Raw genomic sequence first — 16437 nt, forward strand, 5'->3', positions numbered from 1 at the left:
TGTTCCCACCCAGCGTGGACCCAGATCCAACACCTAGGATTCACCGGCATTCGGGTGGAGGTGGGGGATACGCCAGTGGGGACGCCCCTGAGTGGGGGATGCAGATGAGGGGCTCAGAGACCCCTGGATGGGGAAGTGCCTGGGGCCACCCCATGCCCCAGGGAGGGTGGGCCTCAGCCACCACGTCCTCATCCACGTTGCTCCTGGGACCACTGCAGAGCCCTTGGAGTCTTCCCTCCCCCTGCCTCCTGACCGCGGCCCCAGTCCCCACACTCGGGGACCCCCAGGCCATGGCCACTCAGTCAGGGTGCCGCCCCTCCCTGCCACCCTGTCCCTCACCTGCCGGCCTCTAGGGTGTGTGATGTGGCTGCAGGGTGTCGGGCTCCCTGGGGAGGGGTTGCCTTTGACACAGGCACACCTGGTCGCAGGGAAGCCCCCCACAGCCCTCGTGGGCAGGTCTGGCAGCAGTGGGATGGGGACCACCTGGGTGGGATGAGGGGCCCGAGTGTCCACACGGGCCTGAAGCCAGATGCGGCCCCCCCGGCACCCGGCTGCAGGCCGAGGCGCGAGGAGAGCGCGGGCGCCGTCATCAGTCACCCGGCGTTGACGTCGAGCAAGGGGCCGGGCAGCGTGTCAGTTACCCCCTTAGAACCAACTGCAGGTCCGCTCGGCCTGCCCTTCCTCGCAGGGCTGCGCCAGCTCTGTGGCCGCACCCTCCGGGTAGCCCTACCCCGGCCTCGCCCTGTCGCCCCCGTGGTCCCATGCCCTCCGCCTGGCCGCCCCCCTGTGCTGGGTGTGGTCCTGGCCTCCAGCCTCCCTGCTCGGGCTCCCTGACCAGAGAGCGGGTGATCGCTTCCGGGCCGCCCCCCTGACCGGGCTGTGGGCTCCCTGGCTGACCAAGCGCCCGGCAGCCACTCCTCCGACCGGCAGAGGGGTGTCCCCTCGGATCTGTCCGAGAGTGGGCAGTTGGGGCGGCCTCACTGGGATGGGGAAGCTGAGGGCTCAGGTTCCACCGGCAGTTGGGCCGTGAAGTCAGGAGGTTCTGCTGAGGAGAAGGTTCCGGCAGAGCCCCGCTGCCCTCCAACCTTGGTTTTGTCCCAGAAGGAGGGATGTGAGGGCGGGGGCGGCCTCTTCGCGCCCCATGTGCCTCCCAGACCTCGGAGCTTCCAGCTCTGACCCCCTGCTTTCCCCCCGTCCCTTACTCCTACCCACGGGTCTGGCTCTGGGCCACCATGGGGCGCAAGGCCCAGGCCTCCTGGCAGCAGGCCGACCACAAGCGGGGCTGCCAGTGAAGCTGAGTGGTGGCTGGAGCTGGGGGGGCAGTCCAGGCAAGAGCTTCTGTGTCCCATGGGACCCCCGGCTCCCCTCACAGCCCAGGCCGCCCTCTGGGGTTGGCAGGCACTGTCCCGCTTCTACTGTCCAATGGTGTGTGTCCTCAGGCGGGGCCTGGACCTCTGAGCCTGAGCTTCCTGTGTGAGCGGCAAGAGTTGAGCCCTCCCTGGGCCTCGCTGTGTGCCCAGCGGGATGAGCCATGGTGAGTGCAGTGGGTGCCCGCAGCAGGGTCTGGGGTCCATCTGGGAGCAGCTCCCCCATCAGCCCCACAGGTGAACCCCAAGTCACCTTCTCGTAGAGCGGACAGACAGCAGCCCCTCATCTGAGGCCTCACCGCCCTCCCAGCTGAGCACATTCGCCCCAGAGGACCTGGGACTCCTGGAGGAAGAGCTGGCCAGCCCTGAGCCCCTGAGTCCGGAGGCAGTCTCGGAGAAGGATGAGTGCAGCCGCCTGCCGTCCGATGCCTCCGACCCGGAGCAGGGCACCCTGAAGCGCTGGAAGCAGCTGGAGCAGTGGTGAGCCCCAGGGGCAGGCGGGGGGGCCTCGCAGTCAGTACTGCCACCCCACACAGACGGCCAACTCGGCCTGCTCCTCGCCCCCCAGGGTGGCCGGCCTGCAGGCCGAGGTGGCGTCCCTGCGGGGACACAGGGCCCGCTGCGAGCATGCCACGCTGAGCCTGCTGCGGGAGCTGCTGCAAGTGCGGGCCTGCCTGCAGCTGCAGGACGCACAGCTGAAGAGGCTGCAGCTGGAGGTGCGGCAGGCGGCTCCAGCCCCCGAGAAGGAGGCTGTCCAGGTGGGGCATGTCCCGAGGCCTGGGGGCAGCGCTTCCCCAGACCCTGAGCCCCACTCAGCCCAGGCCCACACCCCGACAGCCCCCAGGGTCCGGTTCCCAGGCCCCAGCTGCACTTAGCCCGCGTCTCTGCCTCACAGCTCCCTGGCCCACAGCAGCAGAACCAGATGCAGGCTCTGGACAAGAGGTACCCCACTGTACCCCCCACTCACAGAGCAGGCCTGGGGGAGGGAGAGGGGCTTTGGGGAAGCAGCTGCTGTTGCCTGGCCAGCACGAGACCCAGCCCCGGGCTTTGGTCCCCTCCAACGTGGCGTCTTGCTCGGGTTAGCAAATCCGTCTGCAGCTCCACCTCGGAGTGCCTGGTTGCTGGAGCCTGGGAGCCTGGGAAGGGGGCTGAGGCTTGGCCAGGCCCCCACCCCGAAGGCTGCCCAGCCTGCTCCTGGACACCAGGAGGGGGCGGGCGGGCCCCAGGCAGAGGTGCCTCTTGTGTGCCAGGCTGGTGGAAGTCCGGGAGGCCCTGACCCAGATCCGGAGGAAGCAGGCACTCCAGGACTCTGAGCGGAAGGGCGCCGAGCAGGAGGCCAGCCGCAGGTGGGCCCGCGGGGAGGCAGTCTCTGGACCCGCCAAGTGGTTGTGGGGGCATCCCTTGGCAGGGCAGGTGTCCCCCTTGCCCTGGGTGCCAAGCTGCTGGTTGAGCGGAGGCCTCAGAACCCCTGTGGACCCTCTGTGGGGAAAAGAGACTTGAGCCCGGAGTCGCCACCCGCCCCTCCCCCATCATCACGCTCACAGGGAGCCCAGCTCTCACCACCCCGGGGTGGGGACACAGGGGGGACAGGCGCTGGGCTTCTGGCCTCTCAAGAGCATTTACCCCGGCGGGGTCAGACCCCCTGCTCTGCCAGCCCGTGGATCAGTCTCCACCTCCCAGGATACAGGCTCAGGCCTGAGAAGGACTTGGTGTCCAGGCCCCTGCAGCATCTCTGGGGCCCCCCAAGGCCCTCCGGCCGGCTGGGCTGCTGTCACCTGCAGCTGTTGCCCCCAGGCTGTCCGAGCTGACCGGGAAGCTGCAGCAGGAGGAGCAGGACCGTGAGGCGGCCTGCGGGGCCCTGCAGAAGGGCCAGGAGGAGGCGGGCCAGAAGGTGGACCATGAGGTGGCCAGGATGCAGGTACCTGGGAGGCCCAGGCCGGGCCCAGGCGTCTGAGCGGCCGACAAGCTGCCAGTGAGCCGATCCACACCGGATCCCTCCCAGCCGGCGTCTCCTCCGTCGGCGGGCTCTTCCTTTCCCCGGCTCTCTTTTTGGTTCTGTCCATGTGTTTGGACCTGGGTCAACCCCCAAGACCTACGCTGGCCACCATGGTGGCCACTGACCACAGGGGTCTCTGCATGTCGGCTCCTTGGTCACACGAGCCAGGTTGCGGTACCCTGTGGCTGCCTGTGGCCGGCGCCTACTGCTAAGGCCACGAGATGGAGCACGTCCTCCCCCACAGAAAGTCCATCATGAGCACCTCCCCGTCCAGAGGGACCAGCCCCTGGATCAGGAAACAGAAGCTCGTACCCTGAGGCCCTTCCCCACCCTCCACCCCCCCACGTGGACACGCATATCCCGGTGGGCCTGCTGCTGGGCCAGTGCGTATGGCCTAGAAGGTGGGGCTGGGGCCGTGCGCCTCTGGCTCAGCCTCTGCAGCTTTGCAAATAGAGACCAGGCCCCGCACCGCATCCCCAGCTGCTGCCCGCATAGCTCAGCTGCCCCGCTGCCTGCCGCCCCCCCGTGGCCCTGTGGGAAGGCGGTATGCCGGCCCCGTCGAGAGGCAGGCCCTCCGGGCAGCGTCGGGGCCCAGGGTTCCTCACGGCCAGCTGGCCCACCACCCACCTAGTGCACCCCGGGGCATTGAGTGGGCTCCTCAGCCTGTGGTCATCTGTCTACTGTTGCCCACGGCTGCTGTGGCACTGGAGCCACGAAGCTGGAGGGTTGTGACAGAGACCCTGGGCCCATCGACCTGAACATCTGCCTCTTGGATCTTTACAGAAGCAGCTGAGCCCGGCTCTGGGTCGGCCTGCGTGGGGCGGGGAGGCCCGTGCAGGCTTAGGGCACACCTGCCCTGGACTGGGGCGGCCTTCCCGGCCTTAAAAGGAGAGGGTGCCTCGTGCCTGTGGGTGTGTGTGGGGGGGTGCTGGGCGGGGCTGCACCCAGACCTCTGGCGAGGCAGGAAGGGAGCAATGAGGGAGAAAGGGGAAGGGCCTCCTCCCTGGCCTGGGGGCGAGGGCAGGCAGTGTGCGAGTGAACGTGTGTGTGTGTACACGTGTTTGCGTGTTTGCGCCCATGCTCAAACGGACACCAGACTCCTGGCAGGGGTGGGATCGGTGGCTGGTCTGCCGTGTCCCTTGGCTCAGGGGTCTGGGGGTCACTGTGGGGACCACGTGTGTCCTGGGCCCCTTCATAGCACTTGGGGACCAGGGCCCCACCTGCCTGCCTGCCGTCCTCTGGAGGGCGTGATGGGCCCAGCCCTGCAGATGCAGGGACCAGGGCTGCCTCCAAGAGAGAAGGCTGGGTAGAGCACAGCATGACACTGTGGGCAAGGGGTCGGGTGTAGGGGAGGCCCACGGCCATGGCGACTGCGTGGACCCCACCCACAGGCCCAGATGACCAAGCTGGGGGAGGAGATGAGCCTCCGCTTCCTCAAGAGGGAGGCCAGGCTGTGCGGCTTCCTGCAGAAGAGCTTTCTGGCCCTGGAGAAGGTGGGCCCCTGCGGGGGGAGGGGGGTGGCCGCACCCCCCACGCCCCAGGCTCATGGCCACTGGCTGCTGCAGAGGATGAAGGTCTCAGAGAGCGCGCGGCTGCGGGCAGAGAGCACCCTGCGGGAGGAGCTGGAGGGCAGGTGGCGGCAGCTGCAGGAGCTGGACACAGAGCGTGTGCGGGCCCTGCGGGGGCAGTGCCAGGTAGGGGAGGAGCGGTGCCATGGGGAGGGCCAGGGCCAGAGGGAGGGGCGGTACCAGGTTGGGGAGCGGTGCTAGGCGAGGGGGGTGGGGACGTTGCCAGGCAGCAGGGAGGCGCAGACCAGGTAGAGGGGACGGGCAGTGCCAGGTGGGTGATGGGGAGGCCAGGTGGGTGGCACGGCACGTGAGGGCCTTGTGGGGGCAGCGCCAGGCAGGCAGCATGCCAGGCCCCCTCCACCCGGCAGCAGGAAGAGTGCCACCTCCTGGAGCAGTGCCGGGGACTGGACAAGGCCGTGGTCCAGCTGACCGAGTTCGTGCAGCAGAACCAGGTGTCACTCAACCGTGTCCTGCTGGCCGAGCAGAAGGCCTGGTGGGCGTCCAAGGGGGCCATCGGGCGGGGCGGGTATCCTCCTAGCACGGTGCCCCAGGGGAGGGGGCGGCCTTGTAGTGGGGGCTCCCCTCAACACCCTGGCCTGTCCCTCGCAGGGCGCTCTGAGCAGTAGTGGTGGACACAGTCCAGTCCAGTGGCCCCTGGGATGACACCCATCATTTCGTCCCTGGGGCCTCCTGGAAGGCTCTGAAGCCAGTGGACCTGGTCCACTGCCCAGGGTGGGGGCCAGCCTTGGCTGAGGGTCAGTCTCTCTCAGTGGCACCCACCCCCAGGGACGCCAAGGGGCAGTTGGAAGACAGCCGAGCTGGGGAGCTGGCCACCTACCTGCAGGAGAACCTGGAGGCCATGCAGCTGGCCAGCAAGCTGGCCCAGCAGGAGACGCATGGCGCCCTGGAGCTGGTGAGGCGGCCGGGCGGGGGGGCAGGCTCGCAGGGTCCCACTTCCAGGCGGGCGGCACACTCAGCCCCACCCCCCGCAGCTCCGAGAGAAGAGCCAGGCCCTGGAGGTGTCCGTGGCTGAGCTGGTCAGGCAGGTGAAGGACCTGAGTGACCACTTCCTGGCCCTGAGCTGGCGGCTGGACCTGCAGGAGCAGACGCTGAGCATGCGGCTGCGGGAGGTGAGTGTCCCAGACAGGAGGGGCCCCGCCTCCCCGGCAGCTGGCCTCACGGCCCTGGGCCCAGAGCGCACAGGCTCCACAGAGCGGCCAGCACAGTGGCCTCCTCCCTGGGGCTCTTTGTCTGCTTTTTCTAACAGCTTTATTGAGGTTCAGGGCACACGCCACACAGTCCACCTTTTCAGAGTGTGTAGTTCTGTGATTCTTTGTGCATTTGGAGCTGTATAAGCACTATCACGGTCACTTCTAGAATCTTTCCTTCCCCTCTGAAGGAAACCCTGTGTGTCCGCAGACACTGCCCCTCCCCAGCCCCCAGCAAGCACTGATCTGCTTCCTGACTGTGGCTCTGCCCGCTCTGGACGTTTCACATAAGTGGGACCAAACACCCCGTGGCCTCTGTGAGCACCTCTCACTGAGTGCTCACATGTCTGGGGTCCATCCGTGCTGTGTGTCAGCACGTGCCTCCTTTTCTTGGCTGTGACATCTCACCGTGGATGGACCACAGCTTATCCATCTGTCAGCTGACGAACACTGAGCTGCTGATGCCTTCAGTCCTGCCGTGAACAACACGTGTGCACACATGAACACCCTTTGGTGGTGGGGCGGGCTGCCTGTTTCAGCCCCTGTCTGCACAGGCTTGTGGGCCACTGGGACAGGGAGCCCAGCCTGGACATGTTAGGGATGTGCTCTGCGCAGCCTGGGGCCCTGCCTGGAGTTCCAGGCCCGGCTGTGTCCAGTTAGCGTGGACCTGCTCAGACCTGAGGCGGGTGCCCCATGCCCTCTAGGAGCTCTGCTGTGTGGGGTGACCTTGTTGGGCCTGGCTCTGCGTCCGTCTGTCCGCCCGTCCCCCCTCCCACTCCCGCTGGGCTCCAGCCCTCACTGGTGCCCCCCCCAGACACAGAATGAGTGGGAAGTCGCAGAGCAGCGGTGGCGGGAAGGCCTGATGCGGTGTCGAGAGGAGGCGGAGGGGCACCTGCGGGAGGTGCAGGAGCGCGTGGACCGCCTGCCCCAGCAGGTGGGTGAGGGCCGGGCAGCCTCCCCTCCCGCTGTGCCCGCCCGCGGCTGCCCTCCCGCCATGCCCACCTGTAGCTGCCTGCCCACTCCACGTTTCAGATAGAGGCTGTCACCGACAAGTGCGTGCTTCACAAGAGCGACTTGGACCTCAAGATCTCTGCCGAGGCCACAGCCAGGTGAGGCCTGGCTCTGTCATGGCTGGCAGGGCCTTTGGGGCGGGGCTGCCCCCCACCAGCAGGACACGGTCGTCTTAGCACCACCTGCGGCCTCCCAGGCCTCCTGACGGTGGGCATCCTCCCCAAGCCCCCACCCCTGTGGCTACCCTGGGCCCTCCCCAGCCCCACCTGGCCCAGCTTTGGGCTTGGGTCCTGCTGGGGGCTGCCTTCCCCCCGTCACCTCCTGGGGACCCCCAGTGCCCACCAGAGGAGCAGCAAGGCTGAGTGCCCCTGCCCTGCCCAGGGCCTCCTCCCTCCACCGCCCTGCATGCCCCCGCGGGCCCTCCCAGAGTCCAGCAGCCCCACCTCTGTGCCCACAGAGAGCTGGCGGTCGAGGCCGTGAGGCAGGAGCTGGCTGCCCTGCTGTCCTCCGTGCAGCTGCTCAGAGAGGGCAACCCTGGGCGCAAGATCGCCGAGATCCAGGGCAAGCTGGCCACGGTACCCTTTGCCTGGCACACTTGGAGGGGGCAGGGGCCACGCAGACCTCCCCCCACCAGGGAGGCTCAGATCCAGGACACCGCCTGGCGGGTGGGGGCAAGGCTCATGGAACCAGCCGTCCTGCTGCTGGCTCTGCATACCTTGGCCTTTGAGAGTACCAGTGGGGGGCTCCCACGTGGACCGGGTCTGCCCCCCGGGTCTGCAGACTCCCTGCATCTGTGGCCACGAATGGGGGCCCTATTCAGTTTCAGAACCAAATGATGAAACTGGAAACCAGCATCCAGGACAACAAGACCATCCAGAATCTCAAGTTTAATACAGAAACCAAGCTGGTGAGAGGCGGCCCCCGAGCTGGGTGCTCCCACCCACCAGGCCTGTAGGGGGGCTGCTGTACCCTCCTCTGTGCGGGGCCTGATGCCCCGCTGCCCTCACCACCCCCAGCCCGGCCACCCTTAGCTCTCCTCTCTGCGCAGCCGTCTGTCTGTCTGCATGTCTGGCCCAAGCCGCGTTTCCCAGCAGATAAGGCCCAGGTTTGTCCAGAGGGAGATAATCCCCGCTGGCGGGCCCCCATCTGGTCCAACTCCCACATCCACAGCGCGCGGAGGCGATGGCCACCCTACAGGAGAGCGTGCTGCGCCTGTGGAGCGAGGAGGGCCCCTGGGCCCTGCCGCTGAGCAGCAGGAGGGGCCCCATGGCCCTGGGGCGGCAGCAGCTCTTCGTCAAGGACGTAGCTCCCGACGACGTGGTGCCCGTGAACCGCTGGGGCGTGTATCAGGCTGTGAGGTGGGCAGCGGGAGCTGCCTTCCAGAGCACCTGAAGGTCCGGGTTCAGGGGAGGCCACAGGGCAGGGGATGGAGGTGGGCCCCGGGCGTGAACCATGTCTCGGGCAGGTGGCTTCAGTGGAAGGTGGCTCTCATGAACCTGGCAGCCCGGCAGACGCCCAGGAGCGCAGGCTTGGAGAAGCCCCTCGGCCAGAAGCCTGCCCACCAACTCTCGTCCCTGCCCATTGTCCAGAAATAAACGTGCCTGCCCCATTCCTGTGAGAGTCCAGAGTTCCCTACGGGGGCGGTCAGGAGGCCCCGGGCAGAGAAAAGACCAAGAGGGTCTTTCCGAGACTCCCAGAACCCCTGTTCCAGCCAGAGCCACCGAGCCCAGGCCCCACGACTCCCCAGGGCCTCCTGCCCACAGCACTGCGCCCCCCAGGCCTTCACTCCACACCAAGACGGTGCCCTCTTCCTGCCCCACCAGAAAGTCCTCGACCCAGTAGCTGGCCCTGACCTGCCACGGGCACTGCAAGGAGGGGCCGCCCTGGGGCCAGCCGGGTGGGCGGTGCAGAGCGGGGCCCTACACCACTGGCTGGAACCTCAAGGGCTGGCCTGGGGGACATGGGACTAGCCCACAGCGTGTGGACTTGAGCCCCCACCTCCGAGGGCTGCAGCTCCTGCCCTGCCCTCCCTCCTGTGGGCAGAGCCCCTGGGCAACCCTGGCCCACCCCAGCCGTGGCCTGGGGAGCTCCCACCTGAGCTGGTTCAAGTCCTGGTGGCCGCCATGGCTAGGGGTCCCCTGGCTCCTTCCAGTTCAGCAGGAAGGTGATTCTGGATGCCTGGAGCCCTCAGCTTACCCCCACTGACCCTCGAGTGATCACTAGGCCTCGGCCAGCTGCACCCCCTCCAGGCCCGGGGCCCCCGTGCCCAGCAGCTCGGACCCGGCCTCTGCCGACCAGCTGGCCAGCAGGTCGCTGAAGTCAGGCGTGCCAGGGTGCAGCAGGCCCAGGGGGCTGGGTGCCGGCTCCCTCCAGAAGGACGGGGGCAGCTTCCTCTGGGTCATTGGGGTGATGTGGCCGTACTTGCGCTCCAGCCTGAGTTGCCGGCCGCCCCCTGCCCGAGGCCCCGAGCACTGCTGCAGCCCGTAGTCAAAGAGCTCGGCCAGGGGGCCCAGTAGCGGTGGCCCATCCCCACCAAGGCTTGGCCCGCGCGCCTGCCCCTCAGGGCACCCTGGGGAGCAGCCCCCGGGCTCAGTGGCCTCACGGTCTTCCAGGGGTGCGCCACAGGCTGGGCGCACCAGGTCAGCGCAAGAGAGCTCCCTGGCCGAGCTGCTGGCCAGGCGGCTGTCGGCGTAGATGTCACAGGCATCGGGGTCCTGCTCCCGGTCCTTGCGGCCGAAATACCTCTGGATGTCACCGCTGATGAGCTCCGAGAACCGCAGCAGCTGCAGCGGTGTCTCCGGGCTGCTGGGGTCCAGGGGGTGCACTTCGGGGGCCCAGCCTGGGCTGTGGGGGGCCAGGCTGTGGCCCTCTGGCCCCTCGGCCTCCAGCTCCTCCTCCTCCTCCTCCTCGGAAGTGTCTGGGGGCTCCAGGGCCGGGGATGGGAAGAGCCGGAGGGCCGGCAGGGGCAGCCGGAAGTCACAGAGCGGCCGAATGACCCCTGCGGCCATCTCCTCGTGGAGTGTCAGGGCAACGGGTTCCGGCTGTGGAGGGAGGCAGAGAGGGGACAGGGTAGCCGGGGGCCCCACTAAGGGAATGGCCACTGCAGTCTTGGGGCGGCGCCGAGCTCAGGAACGGCTGATGTCTGGGGAGAGACGAGGTGGTGGCCCGGGGGTGGGTGGGCGCGATGGGAGGGGCGTGCAGGCTGCGGTCACCCCGAGGGGTGGGTTCATCCTGTCCTGTGGGCTGGGGGCCTGGCGACAGTGCCGCTGAAACAGCGCCTCGGAGACCCGAGCAGGCCGGGGGGCAGTGAGCCGGCTGGGCTGGGCTGCGGGCGGCTTTGGGGTCTGGAGACCAGAGCTATGTCGCAGCGCAGGGTCGCTGTGGCCCCTGACACACAGGCTGGCCGACACGGCATCTGCCCCGGGGCGGGGCGGGGGCGGGGGACTCATTTGGGGCCCCCCATGAGTGTCTGTGGTTGGCAGGGTCCCCTCATCCCTGAGGTGCCAGTGCTGAGCCCAGGAGGCCGGGCCTGGCCACCTTGACCCAGCTGTTCTGTCCCTTGAAATCTGGGGGCTTCAGGGGCCATGAGGGTGACTCTGGGGGGCCTTTGGGGGAGGGCAGAGCCATTTCTCCACCCCCACCGCCCCAGGCTTCCCTGTCCTCTCTGTGGGGTGGAGGGGGGTCACCTTGAGTGTTCCTAGCCTGAGGCTAGGTGTGGGGAAGAGGTGCAGGCAGGACTGAGGAAGTCACTGACAGGTTGGAGGCCAAGGGGGGCTGTGGGTGGGGTAGGGGGCATGGGGAGCTGATTCTGAATGGGGGAGGCCCCCACCCTAGGACAGGCCAAGCTCCTCTGCTCCAGGGAGGCAGGCGGGCCAACCCTTGGCCAAGAGGCCTCCTGGTGGGCAGCCTGACAGGGGCAGGAAGAAAGGGAAGGGGGTTCAGAGAGGGAGGGGGTCCCAGCTTCAGGAAACCATCCTGTGCGTGGGGGAGGGGCGAGGAGTCAGAGTCAGGGGAGCTCCCCTCCCCCGCCCCCTGCCCCTGCCCTCTGCTCGCAGTTCTGGGGTCTCTCTTCCCTGCCTGGGTGTCCTGTGGCCCCAGCATTGGGGTATGGATGGCCGCTGGTGGGGAGCTGAGCCTCAGGTGTCCTGTCTACCCCTGGCCTGGACTTGTCCTCAATGACCCAGCCTCCCCACCCTGCTGGTGACCCCTCCCAGTGTGTGGGTGGTCTGCAGAGACCACCTCGGCAGAGGAGCCCACAGCCGCCTTCTGCCGCCCACGCCCACCCGCCACCCAGCCTGGCTCCTACCTGCCTCGGCCTGCAGCTCCTGCTGGGCAGGCCCACCTCCACCTGGGCTCAACCGTTTATAGCTGAGCTCAGTGGCCGGTCAGGCCGGCAAATATTTGATGACTGCATTGTCATCGCAGACTGGGCAAATAGAGCCCGTTTGCTTTAGCGCCCGGCAACCAGGGCCCCACGGGGGGAGCCTCAGCCTGCCCAGGGACGGTGGAGTGTTTGCCGCTCGCCCAGCTGGCTCACACCCGGCCAAGGACCCTTATCTCAGCCGCTGATTGGGGCCCAGACCCAGCCTTGTCAAATAGGCGGAAAATTAAATTTCATGCTATTTTGACTTCTGGAGTAGCCTTCTCTAGAGGACATCCTGCCTCCACGGCGTCCTGGGTGAGCGGGCTCTGGGCCAGCAGCAGCCCTGAAAACACAGGAGGGCCAGGGACCACCAGCCAGGCCGCTCCCACCACCTCCCACTGCTCCAGAGCTGCAGGTGTGTGTGCAGCAAACCCCGAGGAACCCCCGCCACCCCCAGGGCCTCGCCCTTGGCGCCTCCTTCTCTGGCATCTGGGTCCTCCTCTGAGGGACTTGGTAGCCCCTCCAGCCCCGGGGGTCTTGCCCAGGGGTATCCTCACCATGTTTCCCTGGCCGTTATAGTTGACACCACGAGCAGGACCCCAGAAGGCCTGGACCCCGCCAACCCCCGCCCAGGAGCCAGACCCGGACCCCAGCATCTTCCCAGGCCGTCCTCCCTGCCCCCTCCATCTGCTGCTACACTCGCGTCCGGGGGCGCCCGGCCAGTTCCCAGCAAACCAGCGGGCTAAGCAGAACTGGGGGAGCCTCTCACAGCCCTGAAGGCCAGAAGCCCGAAGTGAAAGGTCCTGCCTGAGGCTCTAGCGGGGAGCTCACCCGCCCCGGCTCCCTCCTGGTGTCTGGTGTTGCCTGTGATCCCAGGCTCCCAGCCTCCGCTCATCACAGGGCCGCCCCAACCCATCTTATGTCATGTCCGAGTTTCCCTGCTCTTTCGAGAACACCTGTCCTGGAACTGAGGGCCACTCCAGTCCCTCTGACCTCACCCCACTGACCCTCCTTCCACATGAGGTTCCCTTCTGAGGTTCATGTGGACACAGTTTGGGGGACCCTGTTCTGCCTTGTCACCCAACACGCGTGGGCATAGCTGGGTGCTTTCCTCCCGGATAGCAGTCCCAGTGCTGGCTGGGGGTCTCCAAAAGCCACCGCTGCTCGGGGGCCAGGTTCGCAGCACAGGACAGCAGCCCCCCGCAGCCTGGCGTGTGCCCGGCCCCCGGGCCGCAGGGTCACTCACAGCCCGAGATCTTCTTCTAGCTGCGGGCCTCACCTGTCCACCCCCTCCCTGGGCCCTTCAGCTCCAGGCTCCACCGCCCTCTGCAAGGGGGCTGCTCCCCTCCCATCCCACGGGGGTCCTAGCGGGGACTGTGGGGGGACTTGCCCCACGGAAAGCTGCCAGTCACTTCTCCGCCACCTGGAGGGCCCAACGCCTGCCTTCAGGGCCGGCTTTGGGGGAGTGACAGGAAATGCAAAGTTCTACCCTAGGGACGCGACCCACCTCACGCCAGGCCAGTGACCCGCCCCGGGGGCCTTCACAGCAGCCAAGCGAAGCTGGGGCTCAGGGTCCAGTGGCTGCCCAGGGTGGCTGGGACCCCAGGGTCCCTCTCTGCCCAGATACAGCCCCAAGTAGCGCTCTCTGTGACTGACCCAGACCTGGACCCCACCATCTGCCCGGACCCCAGCTGCAGTTCCCTGTCAGGAACAGCCAGGGCCCAGGCCCGGGAAGGGGCTGGAGTCCGGCCAGGCAACTGGGTCAGCCCCTCAGGGTGGCGAGGGCAGTGCAATCTGGGTGCAGGCCCCAGGAGGGCCTGTGGGTCAGTCTCCAGCCCTCGCCTGTGCCGGGCTCCTGGCTGGGGGGAGGGCCAGGCTGAGGAAAGTGAGGTGCAGCCCTGCCCTGGAGAAGATCTTTCAGTGTGGCCAGAGGGGGGCTCCATGAAGGAGGGGGTCTGCAGGCACTGAGGGGGCAGGGGACCCCCCCAGCCCAGCCGGGGCAGTGAAGGCATTCCAGCAGCAGGGACGGCCTGGCAAGGACCCAGGTAGCCGGGAGCCAGCACCCCGTGGTCGGCTGAGCGATGGCCCCAAGAATGCCCACTCCCTCACCCTGGGAACTGCCATCACCTCACCTGGCAGAGGGGCCCAGCAGGGCTGGCTGAGTGGAGGACCCTGAGACGGGAGGTGGCCCTGGGTTACCCCACGGGCCGTGATTCTTAGAGGGAATGCGGCGGGGCCAAGTGCGGGGTGAGCGGACACGGGGGAACAGAAGCAGAGGGTCCCCGCTGGCTTTTAACAGGGGAGGGGCCTCAAGCCAAGGAATGGAGTGGCCTCCAAGCCCCCTGACCCTTGGGGCCCCTGAGTGGGCGGGGGTCCAAGGCACTCAGGATGCCAGGCCCCCCCGGCACCTGCTCCCAGCTGGCCCCCCTCGTGCGCGGTGTGGGGACTTAACAGCTCTGTGCTCACCCACCCCCACCTCTGCTCTCAGGCCTCGGCCCCTGGGAGATGGGCTCTGCTTTTCCAAAGGTGGTGGCCCTACCTGTCCCCACACACCCTGTATTGATCTTCCCAGGGAAAATCAATAGGTCCAATATGTCAGCTCTCAAGTGGCGCTACGGTAAAGTACTCCCGCCATCGGGCACGCCGAGCGGCAGCCTCCCTCCCCTTAGTGGCACCTTAGGCCCGGGTGAGGTTGCTCTGTGTGTGCTTTGAGATAATGAAGGCTGAGGTGTTGGTTTATGCCCCCCCGGGGGGGGGCATCAATGCCAGTGTGGGGCACCTGTCACCCAGCGCCCTGCCGAGATTGCTGGGGTCAGGAAGGGGAGGGTCCTGGAGACGCTCTGGGGGTGGCCCTGGGAGCATCTGGTTGTGGATTTTCCCATTGGGGCTCCCCCGCATCGGAGAGTCAAGCAAACCCAAGCATTTGGGGTTGCTGTCACCCTCCAGCCAGAGGCCTGAGAGGACACATGTTTCACTGAACAAGTGGATTTCAGCAGGGAGAGCCCACAGCCCCGCAGTGCTCATGTCTTGGGAGGCAGGCCTTAACAAAGGGCTCTGGGTTCAGCGTGCGTGGGGGCTGTGCTCTGGGGGCTGTGAGTCTCCAGGGGCTGCTATAACAAAGGATCACCGACAAGACAGGGCGGGGGGAGTTAAAACAACAGAGTTCTTTTCTCACAGTTCCAGAGGCCAGATATCTGAAACCATGAAGACTCTGAGGAAGAAACTCTTCCAGGCCTTTCTTTAAGCTTCTGGTGCAGCCGGGATCCTCCCAGCTCCTCAGCTCTTAGCTCCATCACTCCAGTCTTCACCCGCCTCTTGGCATGGCCTTCTCCCCACGTGTCTCTGGGTCTTTTGTCTTCTTATAAGGATGCCATTTGGGGCCCACCCTATCCAATATGACATGCATAGGTGGATGCTAAGTCGCTTTAGTTGTGTCCAACTCTTCGCGATCCCATGAACTGGAGCCAGCCAGGCTCCTCTGCCTGTGGGATTCTCCAGACAAGAGTACTGGAGTGAGTAGCCATTCCCTTCTCCAGGGGATCTTCCTGACTCACGAATAGAACCCGCATCTCTTACATCTCCTGCATGGGCAGGTGGGTTCTTTACCACTAGTGCCACCTGGGAAACCCCATCCAATATGACAATGTTTTAACTAATTACATCCACAAAGACCTTTCCAAATAGGGATCATGTGGTGGGCTCCAGGGGGACAGAATTTGGAAGAATATTGTTCAGTCCAGTGTAGCACCACTTAAAAGTTGTATTTCTTTTTAGCTGCGCTGGGTCTCTGTTGTGGTACACAGGCTCCTCACTGCTTGCGGGCTTCCTCTCGTTGTTGAGTGAGGACGACTCTTCATCGCGGTGCTTGGGTCTCTCCTTGCAGTGGCTTCTCTTGTTGCGGAGCACAGGCTCTAGAGTGCATGGGCTCAGTAATTGCCTCCCAACATGTATGAGCTTAGTTCCCAGCCAGGGTTTGAACCCACATCCTCTGCATTGGAAGGCAGATTCTTAACCATGGAACCACAAGGGGAGTCCCTAGTATAGCGTCTTAATACATCTTGTCCAGAAGGAGGACACCCATGGCTGGTGAATGACCAGAGTCCCTCCCATTAGCCAGGAAGCGGGTATTTGGTCTTTGAGGTTTGAGCCACGTCCATGTCTTGCCTGTGTTCAGATGTGACTGTCTTGAGCCACCGTGGTCATGGAGTGCCCTGGTCCAACTCAGATGTTCTCTGAAGTTGTTTCTGTCCCATGGGAGAGTCCAGCTCTGAGCTCCAGGCCAGCTCTCAGAGACCAGGGCCTGCTGACTCCACAGGACCCGTGTCCTTTGAATCATGCCTTCACCTAGAATGGAGACCTGGCCAGCAGGACTTGGGCACAGAGGACATGTGGATTTGCTGAATCTTTGTTGTGGTCTGCACTGCTCCTCCCGGACTCTGACCTCAGAGCACCTTAGAAGCCTGGAGGCCATAAAGGAACATCCATTGCTTCAGGATGGAAGGACATGTCCACGTTGTCCCGTTAACGTTAACAGCTGCCCCGGGCCCTGCCAAGGGCCTCAGGCAGAACTCCCCTGGAAGCAGCCATGAAGGACAGGAGATGCCCATTTTACAGCTGAGGAAGCAGAAGCTCAAGAGGTGCCTGTCCAGGTGTCTAATTTCTGTCACACATCCAAGGCAGTCATCAAGACAGTTTTAGTGACCCTTTAGAGGCTGCCTTGCCCAAGGGTGGGGTCCCCAGCCCCCCCACCAGCCCCTGCCCTTGACCTCCCCAGCTCTGGTCCCCCTCTGCTGGCCCAGGGCAGCTTGTGCCCACATGCCCAAAAGCAGACCAATCAGGTGGTTGCATCAGCTGCAGTCAGCAGCTCCACTGCTAACCTCAGGTTATCTTCATCTCCTCCAGGAAGCCCTACAGGCTGTACACC

General features: G+C 65.8%; 2 protein-coding genes across 3 annotated transcripts; one reads left to right on the forward strand and one right to left on the reverse strand.

The window, feature by feature from the left end:
• Positions 1–118: 118 nt before the first annotated feature.
• Positions 119–9344, forward strand: CCDC154 (coiled-coil domain containing 154). Of its 2 annotated transcripts, XM_055409114.2 has the most exons (17): positions 119–1534; positions 1631–1847; positions 1936–2125; positions 2263–2309; positions 2618–2713; positions 3162–3285; positions 4755–4856; positions 4929–5057; positions 5300–5424; positions 5718–5844; positions 5924–6061; positions 6954–7073; positions 7172–7248; positions 7608–7725; positions 7971–8057; positions 8321–8508; positions 8616–9342. In XM_055409114.2, exons 1-17 carry the CDS (start codon positions 1525–1527, stop codon positions 8743–8745), a joined length of 2025 nt encoding a protein of 674 aa, XP_055265089.2. In that variant the 5' UTR covers positions 119–1524; the 3' UTR covers positions 8746–9342. The 2 variants fall into 2 exon arrangements, with proteins under 2 accessions (XP_055265089.2, XP_055265088.2); XM_055409113.2 differs by having other exon boundaries at positions 4755–5057; positions 8616–9344.
• Positions 9345–9369: 25 nt separating this feature from the next.
• PERCC1 (proline and glutamate rich with coiled coil 1) lies at positions 9370–11662 on the reverse strand. The gene is made up of 2 exons (XM_055409115.2): positions 11457–11662; positions 9370–10191 (listed from the first exon to the last, which is right to left on the reverse strand). Exon 2 carries the CDS (start codon positions 10156–10158, stop codon positions 9370–9372), a length of 789 nt encoding a protein of 262 aa, XP_055265090.1. The 5' UTR covers positions 10159–10191; positions 11457–11662.
• Between the last annotated feature and the right edge of the window lie 4775 nt (positions 11663–16437).

The sequence above is a fragment of the Moschus berezovskii genome, chromosome 27 (genome assembly GCF_049115385.1).
Source record: "Moschus berezovskii isolate FMDL1 chromosome 27, NW_MosBer_1.0, whole genome shotgun sequence".
NCBI lineage: Eukaryota > Metazoa > Chordata > Mammalia > Artiodactyla > Moschidae > Moschus > Moschus berezovskii.

Bases quoted from the DNA above. Each gene is read 5' to 3' on its own strand.
- CCDC154 (XM_055409113.2), top strand. The intron at 7,074-7,171 runs GTGGGTGAGGGC...TCCACGTTTCAG, and splicing joins TGGACCGCCTGCCCCAGCAG to ATAGAGGCTGTCACCGACAA. The intron at 7,726-7,970 runs GTACCCTTTGCC...GGCCCTATTCAG, and splicing joins TCCAGGGCAAGCTGGCCACG to TTTCAGAACCAAATGATGAA.
- PERCC1 (XM_055409115.2), bottom strand. From the start codon at position 10,158: ATGGCCGCAGGGGTCATTCGGCCGCTCTGTGACTTCCGGCTGCCCCTG.